The 26,203-nt window shown below is 41.3% G+C and overlaps 2 protein-coding genes across 2 annotated transcripts in view; one reads left to right on the top strand and one right to left on the bottom strand.

Moving 5' to 3' along the window:
• The first annotated feature begins 1,384 nt into the window (after positions 1 to 1,384).
• LOC147268133 (somatomedin-B and thrombospondin type-1 domain-containing protein) lies at positions 1,385 to 3,632 on the top strand. Its single transcript, XM_086197430.1, has 4 exons — positions 1,385 to 1,613; positions 2,370 to 2,561; positions 3,380 to 3,472; positions 3,610 to 3,632. Exons 1-4 carry the CDS (start codon positions 1,385 to 1,387, stop codon positions 3,630 to 3,632), a joined length of 537 nt encoding a protein of 178 aa, XP_086053556.1.
• A 3,298-nt stretch (positions 3,633 to 6,930) lies between these two features.
• kcnb1 (potassium voltage-gated channel, Shab-related subfamily, member 1) overlaps positions 6,931 to 26,203 on the bottom strand; it is a 34,738-nt gene continuing 15,465 nt past the window's right edge. The window contains exon 3 of the mRNA XM_086199418.1: positions 6,931 to 14,480. Coding sequence (XP_086055544.1) covers positions 12,564 to 14,480 — 1,917 coding nt within the window. The 3' untranslated portion in view covers positions 6,931 to 12,563. The remainder of the gene's footprint in view (positions 14,481 to 26,203) is intronic.

The raw sequence follows: 26,203 nt of genomic DNA, 5'->3' as shown, positions 1-26,203 counted from the left end.
GGCTCGTTATCAGACCTCAGCAGAGCCTAGTAACCAGCCGAACATTTGAATCAGCTGTGTTGGAGCAGGGCTACGTCTAAAACATGCAGGCCAGTGCACCTTGAGGGCCAGGATTGAGAAACGCTGAGATAGACAACTTAAAAACAGCTGCAAAGATCCCATCAAAGTGAGAACGTGAATATCAGTATACGGAGAAAAGAAAGTAGATCCTCAGAGGAGTTTTGTGTGACTGTTTGCCAGCACAGAATGCCGTAAATGATGTCTTGTATTCTACAATTCTACAATTCTACAATTTCATTTAGCAGACGCTTTTGTCCAAAGCGACGTACAACACAAGCAAGAATTTAGACTTAATTAAGGAAAAGTCCATAGGAAGCGCAAAAGTGCTTGTCTTGTATGTACTGTAACTATTTAAAGAAAACAAACAAACAACAACAACTTTAATGACATGTTGTAACTGACAGTCTTTAACCTTTCTGCTATTGCAAAAAGAAAAGTCATTTTACAGGATTGGAAATATATATAAGGAGTCATCTTGTGGAGTCGACTGTCAGTGTGTGTGTGCGTGTGTGTGTGTGTGTTCATATATAGTCCTACAATCCACACACTGTTGAGCCTCCCTCTCTGTCCCTCTGTCTTTACACGCACATTAGTAGCCCACTGGGAATCGGAGTTCCAGCGGAGGCCCTCACTGTCCACAATGTTGTTCTTTTTGCATGACTGAGCCCAGCCATAGGAGTTTCATTAATCCGCCCTTTTCACATATTGAGGCACACATGGGCAGACTGCCTCACCACAGAGAGGCCATGAAAACACATCCCTGAAGCAAACTAGTTTACGACCTTTTGTAAGCGTCAGCGATCTCACTCTTCTAACTCTTCTGACCTTAAAATGACTTACATATACTTGCTTGAAGCTTAATTTTATCTTATTGGTATTTTGTTTTTTGTTTTTTTAAAAATGACAATAAAACTGCTTCTGTACAAAATCATTCCCTCTACATATAAAGTATAATCATCGCAGGTTTGGCTGATGCTTGATATTGTATAGAATTTTAGATATAACAAGTCCAGGAAATTAAAATACAGATTTCTTTGATGGTGCTTGGAAAAGACGAATTGAGACCCTTTGGTAATGAATATGGACATATTGTAGAATAACAAAATAAGGAATAGGTCAAATAGGCCAAGTCATAGTCGCTCATGATCTCATGCAGTCTTGAGGGCCAAATGTTTCATGCTCATTGCTCTCAACTTCATCTCCGTGGTGAACTGTTTCTTTAAGAGATGCACAGTTTGTACAACCTGCTGAGCGTCGCTCAACTTATATGAGTGCATGAGAACACTGCTGATGAACACAGTGTGTGAACTACCCGTCCGTAGTGATGACAGCCTGGAGGAGCAGCTCCGTCTCTCTGCTGTGCGTTGGAGTGTCTTTACTGGTGGTCGGGTGCCAGTCCAGCTGCAGGGACGCGGGTCTGTGCTGCAGCGGCCGAGACTCGTCCTGCACCAGTAAAGGATGGAGACCTGACAGGACATACGGCACCTGCTACTGTGACCAAACCTGCGTGAGCACCATGGACTGCTGCCAGGACTACGAGACAGCCTGTCCAGGTGGGTTTCCCCACACGCATGACAAGATAAACTCAGACTGATCCCAGTTTTCGAATTTTATGTTCCTTTCATAAACTTTGGAAACTTTCTCGTTAAAGCTTTTGGAAAATTTGACCGAACGAAAATAATGTTAAATCCTTTTTTTATAATGATTTAAACTAGATGAGGACAGATGACAAGACAGTGAAACAACATAATGTAATGAAACTGATAAATATGGATAAAAACCCAGAAAAGGAAATGTATGTAAGTAATGCATGTAGGGGAGAGAATATTAGAGCAGTCACAGATTTATTATTGTCACAGATGTGTTTTGCAGTATCCTGAACTGAAAACAACAATAAAGATTTACAACTGTTTACCATTTGTGCATAGATGTCCCACTGAATAAATAGATGTTCTTCCTCCTCATATACAGCAGAGATCAAACCTGTGAGCTCCTGTTGACACACCATTTCTTAGTTTATCTGCTTACAACATTAAAATGCTGTGGCTTTCACACGATAGCGTAATCCATAAGTGTATTAGTAGAGGTAGAATGTCTTCAGTTTATTACGTGTGTGTTCTACTGATATCCTTAAACCAGCGCTGTATCTACCTCTACTCATCCCCTCCAGTCAAATCAATGGCTCTGGTCTGGTTTGACATCTGATAGGAAATGTCCAGATTGCCTCTGAATTCATTCAGCGAATTGAATAACCGACCTGCGGGGACTATAAAGGTAAACTCTGAGATGCGGTCTGGGTTTGTCCTCAGCTGTGTCCTGTGAGGTGAGTGAGTGGACGGAGTGGTCCGGCTGTGCTGAACCCTGCAAGGCTACGGTCCGCCGGAGGAGCAGGACCATCCAGCGGGAGCGACTCAACGCCGGCAAGCCTTGTCCCAATTTGGAGGAGCAGGCTGGCTGTGTAGAGTACTGGTCCGAGCAAGGACTCTGCCACAACTCACTCGGTGAGAAACTTCTACATTTCATTTGACCATGAAAGTCTTTGACACTCCGCCCCATCCAAGAAAGAGAGAGAAATTAAAAATAGGCTGTACTTTTTATATTTTGTAAGATAACGAGAGCAATTATTTCACAAAGCTTGTTTTCTCATGATATCTCTCCAAATGAGTTTTTATATCTCAAGATCAGGAGATAATGATCATGTTTTCATAAGAATTAAAAAAAGGATGTTTACTTCTCTGGAGTTTCATGTCATGCAGGTATTTTATTATCGTGATTCTGACAGCTTCTGCCTGCAAGACTTTAAGATGTAAATTTGGTTCAGTTTAGATGACAAACTGATTGATTTCAAGCTGAAATGCAGGATCAAAGAGCCATGACAGCTGAACCCCAGCAGAGTTTACTTCAATGGAGGTCTGACACAGGGTGGAACCGCACTCAGCTAGAATCGGATGCAGAAAGCATAACAAGATAACAAGCTTAATAAACCTGTTCAAGACAGAAAACAGGTTTTATCTTGAGATAATAACACCATACACACACACACACACAACTGAATGTACACATGTATTTCTACATTTAGTCGTAAGCGTTTAACTTCTTGTCTGGGCCTGCCTACTGTACGCTAGTGTGGAATTACCTGGTAGAAGTTTCCTTACAACTCAATAATCATTTGATCAAACCTCACATCAGCCTTCCGGGTCAATGTCATGACAAGGAATGACATTTTTTTGCCAAACACTGAGGAAATCAAGCTCTCGTTATCTTACGAGGCTCAGTACCATCGTGCGTATTATCCTTATCACAAACTCTCTCTCTGCAGTCCCTGCTCTTATTACCACAGGAGGCTATGGGAACGCCAGGAGGAAACGAGAAATTCCGGATGGCAGTGACATTACAGGGTATCATCCGAACAGTGATATCACTTTTAAATGGAGTGAAGTATGTGTGTGCCTGTGTGTGTGTGTGTGTGTGTGTGTGTGTGTGTGTGTATCTGTAGGTGTGCGTGTATTTGTGTGTATCCTCACATGTATGCGTGTTTGGGTGAAACAGGTATTGTGTCCAGTTTCAGTTGAAGTCTATAACAAATGGATGCAAGCAAAGTGCAGGGCCTCACACACGCTGGATGCAGTACCTGAGGGAGGGTCACTACGTGTGTGTGGAGTGTCAGCCACCTGCTCTGGCTGTTGGCCTGAAGCGCTGTGTTGGAGACGGAGAGAAAAACAGTGGGGAGGAGGACAGGTAAGGATGGAGTTCAACTGAATGACTAGAAATGAACCGGCCATTTAGTTGAAACTAACTTGCCTCAACATTGCAAGTTCTTCTTAACAAAAAACAACAAAAAAAGATTGATCTTTTAAGGATTAACTAAAGTATGACATTAAAATAAAGCTTTTTTTTGCTGATACTGAAATAAAACTATAATTTCACCACATCAGGGAAACAGCGTCGACCTGTCTGCTACGTTCTTTAGCACTGACGTGGAAACGAACAATAAACTTGATATTTTTAACTTTGCTATTTAAAACAGGCTCATATTACTGACAACAAGGATACAGGATATTTGTTTGGAGGTCCGAGGGCAGGAAATTGCAAATATGATCACAGTCACACTGTTGTCAACTTGCCCTCTTTGAGCAGAAAGTCTTACAGCGGTGTTACATCATGATGGTGGAGAACTCCTGTTATCTGCAGGAAAGATTCAAGGGAAATGACACAAAATGCACAAGTGGCCTCTTGTCCTTTACCTGCCAAGGACCATTTAGCTTCAAGGCTGCATTGGAATTGAAGAAATATCCAGACTTTTTACAAAAGTATTCGATATGACTGGTAGCAATGACAAGTCTGTGCACTCTCCGTCCAACACTTTGCATCTGGTTAGTTTCATCTCTCTGGAGAGGAATTTTGTGTGATGAAGGTATTCGCCACAGGCTGGAGACTTAGAGATGTCTTACACAGGACACTTTACTGGACGTCCATGACAGAGGTCCAAGGTTGGCTGTGAGATGAGGTTGAGTCAGCTCCCCCAGACCATCTGAGTCCAGCCCCTCATAAACAGTCATACCAGTAATGTCAGGCACCACCAGTAACACCCAGTTGGAACTTCCTGCGCTATGTAACCTTCTCGGAGTCTAAACACAGCTTCGCATCAGGACAACGCTGGTGTCGTAAGCATCAGCTTTACTATCAGTAAGGGTTCTAACAATGGATTTACGATTGTAAAAGAATGTATGGAGGACTCACAGGTTCACTCCCAGCCTGAGTTCAAGGCCTGGGCTCAGACCAGCTCTTATCCTGACAGACAAATTACGAGGATCCATCCATCCATTTTCTTCCGCTTATTCCTACTAAGGGTCGTGGGGGGGCTGGAGCCTATCCCAGCGGCTACAGGTGAGAGGAGGGGTCGCCAGTCCATAGCAGGGCCAACACACATAGACAAACAACCATTCACACCTACAGCCAATTTAAAGTACCAGTTAGCCTAGTCCCCAATTTCATGTCTTTGGATGGTGGGAAGAAGCCAGAGTACAAGAGAGAACCCACGCAGGCACGGGGAGAACATGCAAACTCCACACAGAAAGACCCCGTGCCCGAGCCGGGACTTGAACCCAGAACCTTCTTGCTGTTAGGCACCAGTGCTAACCACCACCACTGTGCAGCCCAATTACGAGGATAAGACCAAGAAATTTAAAACAAAGGATACCAGATGAACTTCCTTATCACCATCAATAATAATAATAATAACGAGCAAACATAATAGGGTCTTCGCCCCAGAGTACCTCCGGGCTCAGGCCCTAATAACAATAAAAAAACCTACAAAACGGGGGAAGCAGTGTGACACTGCTTGATACAAAATCTGCCTGCTGGAGATGTAACACTTAATAGAGCCAGTTTATCATTTCCTGCTGTTTTGCTTTAAGAGTTTCCAGATTAGAGCTTTGTATTATTATTATTATTGTTGTTCATGATATATATCATCTCAGGGGGCGACCTGGCTCAGAGGTAGAGTGGCTGATTAGCAACCTAAGGGTCGCTGGTTTGATCCTCACCTCCCCCAGTGACCATGTCCAAGTATCCTTGAGCAAGAGTCCCTAATTGCTCCTGATGGCCCAGCAATGGACTGGCGAATGGACTGGCGACCCGTCCAGGTGAACCCCGCCTCTTGGGCAAAGTCAGCTGAGATAGGCTCTAGCCCCCCCCCCCCCCCCCCATCCCTTCATGGATAAGCGGTATAGAAATGGATGGATGGATAAATCATCTTAGTGCAAAGTGGAACATCACACCACTCATTTCCCACTCAAAACAGTTTTGCAACACAAAATGAATGCTAACTTTAAGGAGACTGTAGCCTGGTGTTGAACAGTTGTCTAGTATTAATATGCTATAAAAGTATCAAAGTTTGATCCTCAGCAAAATGACAAGATATTTGTTTGTCAATTGTGGTTCATAAAATTTAAAATCTAGAGAAGTAAAAGCATCAACACCCTCCGAGATTAATCCACAGGCAGGCTTTTTTTTTTTTTTAACTAAGAACAAAAGTTTTCCTGTAGTTAATATCCATCACCTAACGAGAAGGATTTGTTATTTAACTACTGTGAGTTATCTGTTGTCAAATTATAGAGCTAAAAATAACACTTGATCACCCACCAAATCTTTTGGTACTTTTATTTTTGCATATTTATGTTTTGCACTTTGTACACATTAATTTTGTTTCAAAACAGCAAGCATAGCTGGGTTCCTCCAATCACAGGTGGAGAAAAAGTCAACTTTTATTAAGATAAAAGCGTTTGATTTATTTAAATCATCTGTTAATTAACACTAATTGATCATACTGCTAGCAAATATACGCACAGCAGTAGAACACTTAGTTTTACCTTTGTCCTCAAAAAGAATGAGTTGTATTTTGAGTGCAGTGGTGAGAGTAACAGTGAGCTTCAGCAACCAGTAGGTGGCATTATTGTTCATCCATCACCTGTTTGATGAGGAGCACTCCCTCACTTCACCCCCCCCCCCCCCCCCCCCCCCCCCGCTGCAGAAGACCGGCTCTCCAGTGGCAGGCAGTGGGAAACCCTCAATGCAGAGGAGTGTGGAGACGCGTGGGGAGGTTGGAGGCCTGCTCCTGCCCGACCGCCCTCAGCTTCCTCTTCATCTAATGTTCTCCACCCTCCTGTATCATCACCATCACAATCTGCCTCTGTACATATTGGACGATGGATGATGTACCTTTTATTAATGTGACTGTGTGTATGTGCGTGTGTTCTCATTGTAAACCCTAACGTTACACTTTTGCATCGTAAACTTCTCTAAACTCACATAAAAATGAAAGTCAAACATTCTTAATCAAAATGTAAAGTGATCTCCTTTATTTCATTTTGAGTCATCCAAGGGAAATGGTGCTTTTCTTAAGAAATAGAAATATCTTGGGACACTGAGACATTTTTTTGTTGTTGTTGTTGTTGTTTTTTTCTTTTTACATGACAAGAACTGGCTCTGTGTGAATCACAAGCAGCCACAACGCCAAAGTTACAACATGCACAGAACGATAGAACATTTATACAGAAACAACAGCATAGAAAGTCAACAGGTAAAAATGTCTTTACAAAACAGACAACCTCGGGACCTACAAACAACATTGTATAAGAGCTGGCTAAGATCTTTCAAATAACTTTTTTGTTTTGTTTTTTTCAATTCCCTGGAAACAGAGTACTTTACAAAGACCGATGGCTTAGGCAAGGTTGGGGTCAATTCCACTGAGAGCTTCAAATGTAGAAAAAATATAAGTTATATTTCTTAATTTGTATCACTTCTTTTATTTGAAATTTGTCTCATTCCAGAACACTGGTTGCTTTTTATTGTGTCATGTGTGATGACTCATGTGTTTTACTGGCCGTCCTGAATGGACCGAATGGACCCCAACCCTGGAATACAGTGTTCAGAGCGTTTGGAATGGATTTACCTGCTAAATCAGCAATTCTCTCTGAAGGGTTTGATGGGGCTCTAATATAAAAATAAGACTTCAACCACATTCAGTTTAGCAGCTAACAACCAAAGTCTATTTTCAGAATTCAATTAAAAGCATTTACTGTACAGTTGGGAGTCTTACTATGGAAAAAGTTTGAGAATCTGTGCTCTTTATCTTAATTTGTATTTCTAAATGAGAAATAAAAACAAATCACTTGATGAATCTCTATCTATGACATCTAAATCTCTCCGCCGGGATCCCTGCGAAATTAAAAGCTCTCTGATACCGTTAGATTTACTATTTCGAATGGCTCCATCGGGGTTCAAGTGCCCAAATTAAGTGTAAACTAAGAAGAATCGTAAAAATAAAATTAAACTTTTGTACTTCATGTCACAGTATCACAGTCAAGGTAACAAATCGGAATTCAGTTTTTTTTTCCGCGTAACCTTTTCTGGTATCAGGATCCAGTACTCAAGCGTGCGTGTGTGTGTGTGTTGTGTATGTTTGTGTTGATGTACCTGTATGCGCTATCATATTTGTCCGTAATGAATCTCTACATTAGCGTTTGCTGTCTATTCATGAGATATTGATTGTCATCATATTTCAGATAAGATGGTCCCTGACTGCCGTAGTATAGAAAACCTAAATGAGGAAGAAGACGATGCTTCTTGACAGATTGTGTGATTTAAATGCCCTTTATCTTACAGCAGGAGGACTCCATATTATTTATGATCCAAAGTGTTGGCGAATATTCAAACTTGAGAAATTACATGACGGTGTGATGTTTGGCATACATTGGCCTTGACTTTTATAATATTTTTGCTGAGTTAATCTGAAATTAAATCCACGTTTTATTTTCTATTTTGGAACCTGATTATAAAACACAAAAAAGAAAGAATAACTTGATGGAAAGTGTCAAGTTTTCGTTATGGAATTGAATTGGTGCCTCCACCTCCATCTTGTGATATTATTTAGATTTTTATTAGAGAAAAGATTAAACTGATTATGGACATTTTTAATGAAGCAAAAAGGTCAGGTCCTCACCAGAACTTTTCAAGCTCATTTAAAATGTTCTAAAAATTAGTCTGTTTAACTGTATAGCTTAAGCATCAATACTTGAGTAATGAGCAACTGCATACCATGATTTATTTTCTTGTTTGTTTTGTTTATTTTCTTATTTTTCTCTCACATGATAAATCATTTTCAAAAAAATGTAAAAAAGAAGTGGATATCAGCAACTACACCTGTGCAAAAAATATTTTCTAAATAATCTTTTCTCTCTGAAGCGCAATCTTACAGACGAGTTAGAATCCTTTTGGGTAGAAACGATTTTCTTTCTTGTAGCCATAGATTCTAATATTAGTAGTTTACTTGCAGTAAAGGGATCTGATTTCCTGAACAGATGAGTCAAAAATATCACCTGAATACAAGTAAAAAAAAAAAGAAAGATGTTATGAGTCACAGGAGACAGCTGAGCCTTAAATCCTGGATGAAATTGTTAATCACCGGTGTGTGTTAACTTACCAGCTGTAGAGGAAGCTGAACTGCAAAAATTGTTATGTCTTAGAGTAAGAAAATGTTAAAATAATACACATTTCTCTTACAATCGGGGATTTCTTGGTGCTGCAATCAATGACTGTCAGAACTGCAGATAGAATATGGAGAAAACAAAAGGAGGATTCCCCCGTCATGCATTTTCCATTTGGAAACAGTTCATTCTCCTCCATTAAGCAGCACCCACACTGCTGCAAAGCCCTGGCTTTACAGCAGGCAGACACACACATGCACACACGCATGCATGCACGCACACACACACACACACACACACACACACACACACACGCACACACACTGCTTGCCACAATCATTGCTATTCCTTTCACACCTCACCTTCTCTCACTGTGGGAGAGCAATATGAAATAGTTTAACTTCGTGATTAAAACAGAATATGAAATAAAGATTGGTAATTAGACGACACTGTGTGCCTATCACCTGTTCTTTCCTCGATCTAATATATATTCAACACATTTCTTATTGAGTATATTATTTATAATAGTATCTTACAGTATAATTAACATATATATTGTGTCTTGAAGTGGCTTAGAGATTTTTGGCTGTTTGAGTTTTCAATTGCTCTTTTACCACCTGGATAGGTATTTTTGATATTTTTGAGACATCCACACATTTTGAAATGAACACTTAAACACTTTGTAACAAATAGTTTTGTTTTGCTCTGATATTGCATGTGCATTCAGCATTGAAGGACCAGGTCTGATAAGATGAATCTTTTGGTGCAGAATGACAGAGGCGTGTTATTTAAGCCTCTTGCTCTGCTATGTGCTATATATAATATGAATATAATAGGAAAATATCAATATAAACTTATAATAGTGAATGATTCCTGACAATCAAGAAACTGCCATTAATGTATATATTTTTTTAAAATGCAGGTTTTATGGGATGCTACATAGATTGTGAGGGGTCATGACATCAGAACATAGCATTTGGAACTCATGAATATCTCTGTGTGTAATACATGTGTGTGTGTGTGTGTGTGGGGGGGGGGGGGGCTAAACATTTCATTCATTCAGACCTTCCTGCCCTAATTAACAAACAATTGCTGAGCTGCTGCCAAGCTTTGAGGACAACTGCTGTCACCATGGAAACTATGTGCATTGTCTTCCATACCTGTATATATCATTTGTACCAGGATGTGTGTGTGTGTGTGTGTGTGTGTTTGTGTATATGTCTATGTGTGTGTGTGAGTGTTTGCGTGTGAATGTGCTCATGCTCATCTCTGACATTTAATGGTTGTGTTTATACAGTGATATTACAGTTTATTACATGGATTTTGTTTTAACTATTCAAGGAAAATGTGAAGACAATTTCCAGCTTTGAGTGTCTTAAACACAAATTTCCCATTACATAAAACCAATCTTATATTGGAGGGGAGGGAAAGCCAATGCATGCCGGACATTTCTTCTTAAAATCAAAATACTTTTTAAGCAAATATATGCCAAAAACATTTAAATCAGTAGGCTGTAGTTTTGTTGAGAAACGGCTGCCTCTGCTGATACAGGTGTTCAGATATAGGAAGGTGCATCCAAATCTATTAATTTTGATAATTAGTAGAGTACTGCACTATTGTAATGTGATTTGAGGTAAAATAGATTTTGACAATGAGACTTGGACAGAGAAAAACAGAAACAAGTTGTAACATGAGGTAAAATTACTTTTGGTTCAACTGTGACATCCTTCATGCTTATGACTGATCTCATAAACGTGACCAACAATCTCAAATGAAAGAAGATATGTGCTAACAAAAACGCAGTTGCTAACAGCTAGTGTTACGCTGACTGATTTCTTTTTTTTTTTTTCTTGAGCCAGTGCCATTCAAGTTTTTCCTGAATGTTGGTCCTGTTTACCAAACTGGCTCGCGTTCTCAACAGTTTTCGTCCAATCACTGCTTGAGTGGTCTATCAAACTATCAAATCCAGTTAGCCGCATAAAAACTTTTTTTTTGGCAAACACAATTTGGAGGATTGAAACAAATCATTTTTTGGGGTAAGAATACTGAGAACAGTTCAAAATCAAAAATAAGTCTTTCTCTGTAGGTGCAAAAATCTGTTAGTGACTTGCAGCGAGTAAAGTCTCATTTTTCTCTCTTCTTAGCTTCTTCGATGAATGTCCTGCATGGTTCGAAGCTTCGAATTCTGATATTGTCTCTCGTACCTGAAGACAGCACTAAAAGTTATTATATTTTAACTATCTATTACACAGTGCAGAAGTGGGTGTTTGGAGCTCAGAGGCTGAATGAAAGTGGCACCATTCGTCTTATTCACAAGTCAGTGTACCATCAAAATATTGTTTAGTTTAAACAATGCACAATATTGCCTGAACATATGAAAGGATTTTCACGTCTGATCGGCAAGGATAAATGTGTCATGTTTTTGCATGTTGACCAGTTGGGTGAGTGCATGCTTCTTAAAATGTGCACTTTATGTTGTGAGATTACTATTCCCGGCTGTTATATTAGCCCCCAATAAAAAAGATAAATAAATGAAACGACTCTTGGTCCACCGCCGTCATCTTTGATGATCGATGATACTGATGCTAAGAAAATATTCACTGGCAGACATTTTAAAGAATCATCCATTTCACCGTGACATAATAACATGGCAAAATACTGTTCAGGAAAGAGCATTCATTATAACAGATGATGGGCTGGAGCCTCCAATATCCGCAGTTTCTGTGCCGAGACATTGAGCCTTATACAGGATTACTTTTCACCTATGATTATGACATAGCAGACTATCAAATAGCATATCTCTATAAGGAACTTTATCTTTATCTATATAAAAATAAATCAGGTAAGACAATCTCAAAAGGGTGTATACATGAATTACTATTAGTTCACCATTCATATTCAAACACACACACACACACACACACACACACACACACACACACACACACACACACACACACACATATATGCAGACATGCACACACAAATGCAAATGACTAAGGCCAGGTTTAGGAATGGAGGGCACAAGTAAGTAGCTTATAGGCTTCTAGTTCCTTTCCTGTATCTCCAAGACAACAAAATGAATGGGGACTGGGCAATGGGACAGTGGGCAGCTCGGATTTTTTCCCTGGAGAATATTGAGATAACCCCGGCCCCATCATTCAGTTGTGTTAAACCAGTTATAACCAAGTCTCAAGCTTTCACTTGGATCTTTGAGCAGACCTGCTGGCTACATGGGAGTGCTTCTTTGTTTTGTGGCTGTGGGATTCCTCTAATAGGAATGAGCTGAAGGAGGGGCAGTGACATTCTCAATTTTAGAAATGTTTTTCTCCCAGAGTATTCACCCCACATGTTCTCTCTGAGCCTCTGGCTCATGGCATGCTCAGGTAACTTGTGAAAAGTTTTGGTGAGACCCTTTGTACCTCCCTTCCTTTGTCTCTGGCTTGTAGAGTGTTTTGTCTGTTGGGTGTCCCCTCACAAACACTCCTCTCCTGGTTTTCACTTTGCTCTTGTACCTCAGAGGTTTTTGTCCAAAGTATTTTGACGCCCTCGCTCCCCCTTTGGTCTACGTGCCATCTCAGGTACCACATGATTCTCGTGACTAACTCCACGAATACCCTCAAGAGGGAATAGACAATTTTGACCCAGCATTTTCTGGGCTGTTTCTAAATGGTTGGTACCTCTCTGGTAATTAATGTTGATGCTGCGTTTGGGGCTTGATCCAGACAACAGGCGCTCTGAGGGGCTGGCATCAGAGATGTCACGGAGATGCTCATCGTCATCTGTATCGGCATCAATGTATTTGCTGATGGAGGAGTCATGGAAGGTGAAGACGTTTGGGGATAAAGCTGTGATGTCTGGGGACTTTGGTGGGGTCCTGCTGCTGGCTGTGGTGTAGACAGAAACTTCAGGGCTTAACAGAGAATGGTCTGATAGGACTGAGCTGTCTGAGAAAGGGGATGGCCCTGAATCTCTCTCACTGCGGCACCCTCCTTTGGCGATAAGGCTTCTTGAGGGGTTGCCAGAAAATAAGAACTTACGTGCATTTTCTGATGGTTTTGTGACAGACAAGGCGGCCAGCATAGGCTCACGCTCCCCAGCAGCTTGTTGGCCTGGTTTTGTGCCGGTGTGCTGGGATATAGCTATTGCTGGCCTATGGGAGAACCGGTTGCTTTCCTGTCCAAGGTCTGTTGCTGGACTATGGGGGAAGTGTGAATTCTCCTGGAAGTCTGTTGCACAACTAATGTAGCTGTCAATGCTAGACAAGCTCTTCATGTCCCCCAGGCCTTCTCTGGTTCCCAGCACAGGTGGCCCATGGTCTTGTATGGCTCCCAGCTCAATCTCATCTCTCTGTTTGCCATTCTTCGATCCTCTTTCTTTAGCATTGAGGTTGGGTTGTGACTGTGTCTTGGCCATCTGATTGTACATCTCCTCCAGCTTCTGAACATTTAACCTTTGAGGACTTGTATTTCGGGTCTTGTTTGGAGAGCCTAACTCCTGGCCATTGTAAGAGCGGTTAGAACTTGTTTCTGAAGCAGCCCTCTTGGGGGTCCATTTCCAACGGCTTGGAGAGAGGTGGTTGTCATGTGGCCTTTCACACTTCTCCACAACCACATCCATCAGTTCTGCGCTACGGGCAAATGCCTCTTTCAAGTTCATTGAGACAATGCTACCATTTCTCTTTGCCCTCTCCAATGCTTCCCTTCGTTTAAGTGCTTTTTCTTGCCTCTTTTGCTCCTTGTAGAATTCAGAAAAGTTATTTACAATAATGGGAATAGGTAAAGCTATCACAAGTACTCCTGCTATGCAGCATAAACCCCCCACTATCTTTCCAAGCAAAGTCTTAGGGTAGATGTCGCCATAGCCCACTGTAGTCATAGTAATTGTTGCCCACCAGAAAGAAGCTGGAATGCTTTTAAACTTTGTATCCTCCTCATCCTTCTCAGCAAAAAACACTAAACTCGAGAAGATCATGATACCCATTGCAAGGAAGAGAATGAGCAGTCCCAACTCATTGTAGCTTCTCCTAAGAGTGAATCCCAGAGACTGAAGTCCTGTTGAGTGACGGGCAAGCTTCAGAATGCGAAGGATCCGCATGATCCGGAAAATCTGAACCACGCGACGCACATTTTGAAACTGTAACACACTCTTGTTGGATTCTGTCAGAAAGATGGTGACATAGTAGGGCAGGATGGCCAGCAGGTCAATGACGTTCAGAGGACCCTTGAAGAACTTCCACTTATTTGGGGAAGAGAGGAAGCGCAGCAGGTACTCCATGGTGAACCAGGCGATACACACAGCCTCCACGTGAGCCAGTTGTGGGTTGTCTGTGGACTGGCCATACTCATCTGTATCCTGCAGCTCAGGAAGGGTGTTCAGAGATAATGCAATGGTGGACAGAACGATGAAGAGGATGGAGATGATGGCCAAGATCTGAAAGACAAATTAAAATGAGTAAAATGAATAAGAGGGAGATAAGTCAAAATCAGATATAAGATATGGCTTTAAAATTGGCAAAACATGAATCCTCTTCCATTGTACATTATGATTACAGTGTGACAGTGCTGACTGCAAGTGAATTCCAATAGCCATGAAATCTAAACACACCCTCATTAAAAGCCAGACTGTGTGTGGTTGGCTGAGAACTAATGGACTGGATTGACTTGGACCATTTATTTATTCATGACACTCTTGTCAGGTCATCCTTATGAGAGAGGCTTTTTATTGGAAGATAATTTTTACCAACCAATAAACAAAAGATCATATACAGTATATGAAATTCAACATGTCTGACATACTGAAATGCTTCTCTAACGCCACCGGTTATTGGATTTCTATTTAGATGAAGGTTGGGTGCGAAGATGCACCACTATGGACTGGATTTTCTCTGCCATGAATTAACAGACCTCCCACAGAATTTAAGGACTTCATTTCCACATGATGCTATCTTTGAATAAAACTAGGAGACCAGCTGTCTGCAGTGATGAGTAAGGACTCGCCACATACAGGCAGACAGAATCAACGCAATATCTGCATGACACTTCAGCCCCAGACATACATCCACACTTATAGACAGAAACTTATTGCAATTCTAGGAGGAAATAATGAGTCATCTCCATCAGAATGACAGTATCTGGGTGGCTGTCATTATCACTGACATCAGAAACCTGACTCAGACCTTCGACCTCTGACCCCCTTTGACCCCAGACTTCTTGCTCTGCACTGTGCTACCTTGAGGCAGCAGCAATTTACGCGCCAAGGTTGACGTTGGTTGGATGAATGGTTGCTGTTGAGATAATTGAGTCACAGACATACAGACAGTGACAGTTTTTTTGAGCTCGAGAGATTTCTTGCAGGAAGATGACTCTTGAGAACCACAGTGAGAATACCGGGAAAAATCCTTTGCTGTAATCCAGCTCGTAACATCACAATCAATTCATTGTACAAAAACAACAACAAAAAAGTTTATGTTCATATATCATTATGTCTTACTACAGCCTTGGAAACTACACAGTATATACTGTATACTGTGCATATCTATTTATGCATTATTATTATCTGACATTCTGATTCACAGTTATTCCCATGCTTCCACATTTATTTCGATACTGACAACTGGCTAGACAACTAAAATTTTTGTATATACACTAAGTGTGTCCAAACTTCAACTATGTTAAATTGAGTCCTCACATGGGAGAAGGTTGCCTTAAAGGCTTTCTGCTACAGACTTCCAACAAAAAGCCCTTGTAATGACTCCGTTTTAATCTGAACCAAAGGATTTTCTTACCCTGAACTTTTCCTCACAGAAAGAATCAAAAGCAGCTTTTTTTTTTTTTGCCTAAAATTCTTCAAGACAAACTCTGTGCATTGTCCTCAAGACAAAGCTAATGTAGTGAACGCCACTTACAACAGCCAATCATATCCTTCCATCAATTTCTCAATTAACCACAGCTGCATGGAATCGTTTAATCAGCCTACCTGGCATTCATTCTGCTTCCTGAGCATGCACTCAAACACACCTGCTGCAGCAGCTGACAACACCAGTTCTTACTTTGGATCTTTTGGAGAACTGCTAATTTCAGTCTGTGTTTCACCTGTTGAGCAGTATTCCCATTGGATTCATTTGCTGCCTAACTACCTGTATTTCTGTTCGCCATTGTGGAGTTTTCCACTGTTTCCTATGCATCTTGTGCTTCTGTGGCGGTGTTTCTGCTCCCTCTTCAGAGCTGTACTAATCAGCACCTGTAAGCTAGCTTGGGAGATCAGATAGCTTTGTTGCTATGACTTGTATAAATCATGTTCTAGGGTTCAGTATGCTTATGAGTGGCATATTGTATGTAGCTGAACCTATCCCAACATTTTCTCTTAAGTTCAATTTGGGACATTCTACTGCAATACAGTTACGTATTCATTATTATTACTTTTAGGCTTGTTCAACTTACAGAAGTTGTGCTACTTTGGTGTTTACACTACCTTTGTTTTATTTGTCAAAATGAAAACTTTAAATCTGTGCTAACATCAGGCTGAAATGGTTGCATTTTGGGGTTTGTAATTGTTTCTAAGGTCGCTTTCGCACCAGAGCTATTTGGTTCAGTTTCAATGGACCAGAGTTTATTTCCTCGGATAGACCACTAGGTTTAAAAGCTCATCTGGTGGGGACCAAACAAGCAAACTTTTGTCTGTCTGAAAACGTGGGTCACGCTTCAGTTACAGTGAACTAAAGTTGAACAAGCCAGCTGAAGGGGATGGATTTCCGTTTTCAGTCCTGGCCAATCAATAAGCTGTGTTTTCTTCTTCCTCATGCTTTTTCTCCTCCAGGTCAGATCTTGTTTCAGGCAACACTGCCCAAAACCAGCAGCTGTTGTAAATGCGTGATGATGTCTAGGCAGTTTGGTCAGCTTTCAAAATTTCAGCGTGAAAGTGAGCCAAACCAAATGAAGGAGTGAATTTTTTTTTGCATTCCCTGCCCAAATGAACAGAATCCCCCTGACTATCCTGGTATGAATGCGCCCTAAGGTTTACATGAGCCAATATATCTTATCTGATTCCTACACCCTGAATTTTTTTTGCTCTTTCATTTAGAATCTAAATGAAACAATAAGCATTGAGAAGGATGCTGATATTCTTCTTGTCCTCTCATTAAAACAATTCTAGCCTGGTTTCGTCTGCTTAGTCTTTTCCCTCCCTGCTTTAGTAATGGACAAATCTATGAAATGATTAAGGGTATTTTTCAGCAGAATTTTTTCCTCTTTGGTAAATCAGCAATGTTGGGGGTGGAGACCCTTTGACTGCATGTCTGTAGGGGCAATTTTCCATGTCTTTACCTGCATATCTAGGGTCAGCGTTCCTTACCAGTGTGCCTGTAGACATTGTCCCCCAAACAACATCTATCAAAAGTGGTAAGAAAATGGTCTTACCACCTCTAGTAGATTTTGTTTGGAGGGGTCGAATCAGTTGCTCAATATGCCCACATAAAAAGCTCCTCTAACAAAACCATTCCATCAGTCAATTGATGAGCAATTTGAGCAAAATCTGCAATTTGCATTGTCACTAAGAGAGTGGGCCTGAATGAAATCAAGTGTAACATCAGTTCAGCCAGTTTCTTCCTACAGTTGTTCTCTATATCAACCACAGCTGTGTATGATTATAGGGAAAAGTATTCAGTCAGTCGAGTTGGTGTTCATTCTATTTACTGAGTGCGCACTGAAACCCCCTCCTCGTCAGCTCAGCCTTTATTGAAAAGATTTTTTTGTATCTACTGCTGTTGAAAATCACTTGTGTCTTGCTTGTGGGGTAGAAACTGCTGCTGGATATATTCATAACGGTGGTATGACATTGAAACCCCCTAAACAAATCTATTCTGCCAAAGTTAATTTGCTATGATTTGGGACAAGAGCAGTCCTGTTATTTTGGTGGACCTGGGACAGAATTACATCCAAAGCTAGGGCCTGTATGTTATATCAACCCCGAATGGCTCCAAAAAATTCTGACACACAGCAGAACTTAGAGGATGAGTAGGTTGTGCCTGGAACACAGAGGCATTTGTGCCAATAGCCCACACAAAGAATTCAATAAATCATATAGTTAAAACAGGCTTCTCCAAAAATGAGTCCTACTGAGCCATAATGCTGGGTAGACATGAGTCACACTGAATCCACAAGGCAGCCATGTAACATTTAGTTAAGTATGAAATTAATTATTTCTTTGTAGCATTATCATTAATTATAAAACAGTGCATCAAACAGTTCTCCCTCTCGCTCCCCATTCCTTTCAAAACCTCACCTGTTCACTGAATCTTCTTGTTTGACACACAGTCATTTGTGTAAACAAAACAGTGACTGCTGACGTCTGGGACATGAGGCATTTTCCTTATACACTGCCCACTGAGGATATCCAGAGGAAATGAAGGCTATAGCAACGCTTGCTAAGATGTGATTGACAGTGTAGGCCTTGACAACGGCCTGATAATTTGAAGTCCACTCCCAAGACTAAACGTGATGGCCAAAGAGGCACCCTTATCAACAACCAATCAGAGCAAGAGGACACTGTTGCCATAGCGTCATGGCAGACATGAATAATGACCCTATCTGTTTATTTTCCTCTCTCTGTGCTCCTCTCCTTCTGCCCTCAAGCAAATCTATCTGAAACAAACACTTCAAGAGTAGAGAGGAGGTGGAGGAGTGAAGGTGGAGCTGATGAGGGCAGCATGAAACTGACAAAGATGTGAGGGTGCAGAGCTGCTAAGAATGGAAAACATATTTGATCAGACGGAAAAGCATTGATATAAATTAGATAAGCATAAAATTTTGCGCAATTTTTCCAGCATAATCCTGTAATTGTCAAGCAACACGAACAGTCAGTGTTGTCGGACATTTACTTTATTCTCAGTAGAATAGCTAATATTTTAAGGTGGTTTTGACCAAACTTGTGTTAACAACTCAAAAACCTCCTGATGAGGATATTTTAACCTAACCCATGAACTTTCCCAAACATATCCCTTGAATAAAAGACCTGATGTCTGGCTAAAACAATTGGATTTGCCATCGGAAAATGCCAGAAAATATTCTGACATCATTAAAAATACACTTCTGTTGCCAGAAATACACCTGGAAAAATCCTGATGCTCCTACTAAAAAATACTTTCAGTATTTTTGCCAGAAAAATGGTTTGCAAACATGCCAACACCTTTCTAAAATCACAAGGTTTTGTTGCCAGTTACATGGCTACAGATGTCCTTATATCTTGCTCCTGCAGATTATCAGGGTTATATGCAAATTATAGTGCATTAAATGGCGTGTATTATCGGTATATCGATGTAATAAACTAGGAACGCGTCAGAGTGCCGTACCTCTAAATTGAAAACTACATAGCTGCACACTTTCAACATGTTTCATGAACGTCAGATTGTTGCACAATCCAGCTGACAGACAAACAGCACTGAAAACATGGCTTTCTTGGTGGAGGTAATAATTACATTCTCTCATCAGGTAGCACACACAACATGCTTGTAATGAGTGTGAGAATAAGATTGATGCTGACAATTTCCAAATATGAGGCTGTGCAGCTACAGAGGGCAGTGGTAATAGGATTGAGATGCTATAAAAAGGTCACTAATGAAGGCACGCTGGAGCTGCTGTTTAACATAGAGTTATGAAGTCAAGTTCCACTCGGAAACCCTGCACAATTCCCACCGGCCTGTGTCCCTCATGTCCTCGTCTCTACACTGTGTACTCCTTCTAACTGCCCGGCTGTCTTTATCACCTATTTTCTGGGTTGTTTAATGTCATTGGGCACTAATTTCCTCAAATATTGCTCTGTAAATTTGAGATAAACCATTCTGGGCACATAAAGGAGAACACAAACAAATAAATGTCACAGAGAAGGTTGAATGGAGCTCCAGACATGCTTGTAATAACATCAAGAGAATAACAGGCTATTTATAGACTCCCAGTCGACCTAGAGGCCTACATTTCAAAAAAGATGTCAACAGCGGCCACACCCCAGATGATGCTCTTTTATGTCTGCAGCTATTTTGTGATAAATACTTGGAGAAATGCTCCTTGGTGGCCTACTAAAGGATTAAAAAAAGGAGGTATATTTTTATATCTGAGGGGAGAAAGACAGACAGAGAGGGAGAGATAGAGAGAGAGAGATCTACGTACAAGTGAAAGCGAGAGACCAGACTGACAGGAAATCCCACTGTGACGTTAAACAAAGCCAGATCACACTGGTTTGTGTCTCTCATGGCAGACCATCAAGTAGCTCAGGAGACGCAATACGCCGCAGAGATCTATGTTTTCCACAGGACAAGGAGTCGCTACTCCTTACGATGTTTGAAAAGATATCCAGAACACCCTTGAAAACTGCAACACACTGCCTTATACTGTATCATGTTCAGTTTTCCTTGATAAACCCACTCTGCATCAAAAAAATGCTCAGCTTGCTAGAGGTGCACTCTTGGGGATGTGGGGAGGAGAAAAACCTCATTCATTTAAACTTGTTCCTGGGCATTTTACTGTACTTGTAGATGTTGTTTTTCCCCAGCAGCAACTCTTGTTCTCAACAATGTGTGCATGGCCTGGTTTTATGTTGGCTCTTCTCCAGCAGCTGTGATTAATTTTCTTTGTGCAACAGTGGTTTCATGAGGGCCAGGTCTATTTATCTGTCCACCAAGTGCTCATCCACCAAGGACAGATGGCCAGAATCTTATGATGCGGGCACTGAATGAAAAGAGTGGTCACTGAGGCATCTGCTAATAGATAATAAGGAAGATACAGTCCGTAGAATTCATTTAAAAAAATGTTTTGGGGTTTGTTAATAATTTTTTTGAGCACTTGGGGATATCTGTCACTACCTGCAACGATATCAGCTTGAGAGGGAAATATCCACTCAGCTATGTTCCACTACTTGTTATTTACCTTTATAGGCTGTATGAATGGCAAATGGGCTGCATATGTAGTACTTTTCTGATCTGCTGATGAAGTGGGCAACAGCACTGCAAAAGTGAGTTTGATTGTGATAGTTTCTGTACAGTTTTACTTGCTGCCTTTCCATAAAGTGGGGGTTCATTGTAGAAATGGGCTGGGGACAAAAGAACAATGTAATGCGATATGTGATTGTAAACAAATAAATAATTAAATGGATAACTCCCAATAGTGAAATAATGGCAATGGCCCCAGCAACTATTCTAAAATAACACTGGATAATTCAGTTCAGTATTGTAAAAATACTGCACAGCGAAAAAGGTTCAGAGGTTTTCAGCTTGGGCACGGGATCTTTCTGTGTGGAGTTTGCATGTTCTCCCTGTGCCTCTGTGTGGAGTCCCCAGAGAGAACCCTCTTCTTCTCACTATCCAAAGACATGCAATTGAGGACTAGGCTAATTGGATACTCTAAATTGACCATAGGTGTGTGTGGCTGTGAGTGCGAATGGTTGTCTGTCTATATGTGTTGGCCCTGCGATGGACTGGCGACCTGTCCAGGGTGAACCCTGCCTCGAAAATGGATGGATTTTTGGACCTTTTTATGGATGGATTTTTACTCAACTCGGAGGAGCGTCGTAGCATGAGTCAAGGAAGAATTCATCCTGGTTTTTAGGCAGTTCTATTTAACACAGAGGGAAAAATGCATTTGGTGGAAGCATGTACTCTGCAGAGTTCCCTTCTAGCTTAGTTGTGTTAAAGGTTCAGTCCCTCCAGGTTCATGTTCGCATACTGCTACCAGTGCGGTGGAATCCCAAGAAACAGATCAGGAAGTCCTAGAGCTCAGATCTCACACTTGTTCTTTGCCCAGCTCTGACCCAGTGAAAGACATTTGACCAACTGATTAATGACAGGAAATAACCTTAAACCTTCGACTCCAATATGCATGGACTGAAAATATTCTGGTCAAGGTGTATGTAATCCAATTCTTGCTTGATCTCTAAGATCCTCTGACTTGCCTTCCCCATCCGAGGCCACTGGCATACCATGCAACACTCCCTCGGCTTCGACTACCAGCCACTGTCACCATGACAACCCCCTTGAAGTTCGACAGGAGGTGGCTATGTGGACCTGCTTGTGAAAAGCATGTCTGACAGAGTCTCCTTCTCCCTGTCTCTCCCTCCTCCCTCTTATCCCTGATTTGCACCTTATTCAGCTCTCACAGCTTTGAACCATCTGTACTGCTCCAGTCGCTGGAGTCACTCGTCCTTCCTTATTTGTGCCAGACTGCTATTTGTACTGGACATGCGCCTCACAGTCCTCAGAGATGATCAGCTCACTGGCATCGTGGCTCAGTTTGTAAAACATGTCCAACATTTCCCTCAAAAATGGAAACAAGAACTCCATAAATACATCCAGCTGATCTACAGAGGTTTGCAGATGTTTTCACTGTGTACCCCATCTGTCACTCAAGACACAGCTGGCAGGGATAAATAATATGAGAGAAAATAAAGACAGCATTAAACAATGTGGAATAATTCACACCCCTGATTCTGAATGTGGAAAGGCTCTGCCTCTCCGCCTGTGAAAGAGATGGGGTTTCCATGGAGACGGGAGGCGGCTGTGTCTTCCACATTTCCCCAGCATGATCGTTTGAAACACATACATTTGCAGTGCCTGAGCTGTAGTTCTTCCAACCCTACATCACATCTGCTCGAGAGTTTGAACAGCAGAAGCCCATTTATTTTAATCTCCTGTGTCTTTAAAATAATCAATACGCTGTGTATTTTGGCTTGAGAGTCAAATCCACAAAACATGAAGTCAACATGGAAATTCATTAGCATGTCCTTTTTGCCTTCTTATGTATTTCTGTTGAAGTCTTTTTTGGTGAAATAGTGTTAATATTAATATGATATTTAAGTATCTTCACATACAGTCTCCACATTATACCTTGTAAGACCATCTTCATGATATCATTTCTGACCGCTGTTCTTCCTTGTTTGCCTCAGCTCATGTACCACATACTGTACGTTTCTACTGAAGTTTTTTTTCTCTATGCCTGAAAGTAGGTAGGACAGTCAAATAATTAAAAAAAAAGCATTTGTTTCTTAAATTCTAGTATTCAGTCAGACCCTATCAATAAGACAAATATGCTAAAAGTACAGTACACTTAATGACAGAAATGGAGAGGCAAGGACAAGCTGACAGGTGACCAGTTCTACTGTAAGAGGCATTTTTTGGGCCTGTGTCAAACTTTCCCCTTACTCATGCAGTGCTTGCCTTGCATGCACAAAGTGCCCCCAAAACTCCATTCAGTAAACCACTAATGTAGGTAGGAAATCTATGCCAAGACCATCCATCTCCTGAATGAATCCCACCTCATCTCCTCTCCTTCTCAATTATTCATGAATTTCAGATGAAGAAGAGAATCCAGACTCAGCATCTAAATTTAAACTCTGGCTGGTCCGTGGTGGCTGTATAAATAGAAACAATATAGGCTCTGGCACACCAAAGCAGACTGTTTTCAACCGGAATTTTGTCAGACTACTATATACGCAACATTTATCTGGGCTGGAAGGAGATGAAAGACAGCTTAGTCAGTGTTGTGTGAAGGCATTTAAGGATTGAGGAAAAATCCCAGAGCTGTAACAGAGGCCAGGGAATGTGGGGAAAAGGTTTACCTCATTCTTCTGTCCATAAAAAAAAAAAAAAATCCTGTTGCTATCTTCTAATGTGCAGTGTATCCCATCCCAAGCATCAGTGATGAGCTGGACAATATTATATCACAGGAAGTTCTACACTGACATGGAAAGCAGTTTTCAGCACACCATACAATAGATGTGATAAGGAATTTGATCTGGTATCCTCTGTTTGAACTTTCTTGTACCTCATCCTCATCATTCATGTGTAGGGTTAAAAGCTGGTCTGACCCCAGGGCCTTGACGTGGGTCTGGGAGTGAACATGTGGCATCTTCCATACATCGTCGTCATCTTCCGCCTTTCCTGTGGGTCTGGGTCTTCCATATGTTCATTTATTGACTTAAATTCCTTTTTAGAACCCTTACTGATAATAAAGCTGGCACTCACAGAGCCAGCGTTGTCTAGATTCGTAGCTGTGTTTAGACTATGAGAAGGTCGCATAGTGCAGGAAGTTCCAACTGGGTGTTACTGGTAGTGCCTGACATTTCTAGTACCACTGTTTACGAGGGGCTGGACTCAGATGCTGTGGGGGAGTTGACTCAACCTCATCACACAGCCAACCTTGGACCTCTATCATGGAAGTCCAGTAAAGTGTTCTGTGTAAGACATCTCTGAGTCTCCAGCCTGTTTCTTGTGTTTGGCGAATTCCTTCATCACACAAAGATCCTCTACAACTATGTATTGCAAAAATCAGAGAACATCATGTATACTCAGGCAAAAAGGAAGAAAGGAAAATGTAAATGTGAGATGCTGATTAATGCAAAGACAGATACACACACACGCGCGCACACACACGCACACACAACTCAAAGACACACATGCACGTAGTCAATCATCACTAATGCCTGAATAGAAGGCAGCTGCAAGTCTAGGCATCACAGAAATGACAGTTGCCATGGAGATACTACAGTGAACTTTTCCACATTTTAGTGACGGCAGTGAAAAGGAAATAAAAGAAAAAAAAGATATAGAGAGAGAGCACAAAAACCATTAAAAACAGTGAGGCAAAGACAAGATGTGAGTGACCTAGAGTGAAAGATGTGCATGTCACATATTTTATTCACAGAGTAGGAGCTCGCCCACTGCAGATATTCAACACAGTGCAGCGCTACACTGAGTCCACATTTTACGTTTGAGCTCAGATCATCAGTATTAATCTCTTGAGTTACGCTCAGATTAATGTAAAACCATGACGTTTTGGTCATGGTTTTACCCACTTACATCCCAGCATATAAACTGTATTGGTACTGAGACAATTAAACAGTCAGAGTGACCATTTGATGTAGCAAATTAAAGGAAAAACTTGGTGTTGGTCCACTATGAGCTGTATAATATATTGTAAAGATCGATCTACTGTGCAATGCAATTCCTGCTGCGAGTACAAGAAACTATGTGCTATCCTATCGAAAATGAATGCAGAATGATACACTGATGGCAGAGTTTCTGCTCCACAGTCTAGCATGCATTTTAAAACAATATGTCCTTGATTTCCGCAATCAAGATGAAGTGTAAAGGAACTTTCAAGTTACACAAGTAGAAACAAAGAATCCAGCAGTGTGGAAACGCTTGGTCCGTCAAGTGTGGAAGTTGTCTTGGCTATGCTGTCAGAGCATATTTGACCATGCTGATTGAAATGCAACTTCCAGTGGCAGCATCTGAATCTGGGCTATTTTGGTTTCAATTTGAAGGAGGTGGAGAATATTCCCTCAGTTGAATTTACAACAGGCTTAAGTTATGACAACACAGAGAAAGTAAAGGCATCTGGAAAAAAAATACTGGTGGTGGTGGGATGAAGGTCCTTCGGTATGTTTCTGACTGTGCGTACTGCATTGAGGCTTGCATGGTGACACCTGAAAGCATTTCCAGGCCACATGAACATCCTCATCAAGGTGAGAGTCTTCCCGCACCAGTGGTCAAGAGCTCTCTCCCTACTCTCACAATCAGCCAGTGGCTTGATGAATGTTTCCCCTTCACCTTACTGGATTCTATTCCTGCCTCTGGCCTTCACACCCTCCTCAAAGTCATTCATTCAACTTTCCATCCAGCTAGTAAATCCAGCCATGAGGACAAGTGGAGTTGTGCTGCTCTCTGCACACGTAGATGGTGAGCTGAGGAGATAGTACTCAGGGGGCTGCCTATCAAAGTAATGGTGTCATGCCCTTTATGCTGCACCAGGGCCTGCAGGTACCTCAAGATCACCCCTACATGATGTCTGTGCAAGAAAGCTTTTTAAAAAAAAAAAAAACTCATTTCACTGATATATTCCTTAAATTGTCACATGGCACGGATTTAAAAGCCATGGCGTGGACTGCATTATTTACGGTAAGCAGACTGCAGATCCTCCACTCCGGTGAATGACTTTATCAGGCGTATCGTTTATATCTCATCTGAAAATGCATTTGTTTTGTTCACCCCTAGCTGATGCAATGTTGATTTTCAAACTGTAGAGTCTATTTCTGACACACTACCCAACTATAGCTGACTGCAGCCTCATGGGGAGCAGCGACCTCTGAGCATAGACGCCAAATATCAACTT

The sequence above is a fragment of the Aulostomus chinensis genome, chromosome 3 (assembly GCF_037954235.1).
Source record: "Aulostomus chinensis isolate RoL2024-O1b breed Wild chromosome 3, RoL_Achi_v1.0, whole genome shotgun sequence".
Taxonomy (NCBI): Eukaryota; Metazoa; Chordata; class Actinopteri; order Syngnathiformes; family Aulostomidae; genus Aulostomus; species Aulostomus chinensis.
The sequence above is the reverse complement of the archived record's forward strand: the minus strand, read 5'-3'. Positions and strand labels throughout refer to the sequence as shown.

What these genes read in the sequence shown, in the direction of transcription:
- LOC147268133 (XM_086197430.1), top strand. Translation starts at nt 1,385, where the DNA reads ATGACAGCCTGGAGGAGCAGCTCCGTCTCTCTGCTGTGCGTTGGAGTG. An exon ending in CTACGAGACAGCCTGTCCAG is followed by an intron (nt 1,614 to 2,369) that starts GTGGGTTTCCCC and finishes GTTTGTCCTCAG; the next exon opens with CTGTGTCCTGTGAGGTGAGT. An exon ending in ACTCTGCCACAACTCACTCG is followed by an intron (nt 2,562 to 3,379) that starts GTGAGAAACTTC and finishes CTCTCTCTGCAG; the next exon opens with TCCCTGCTCTTATTACCACA.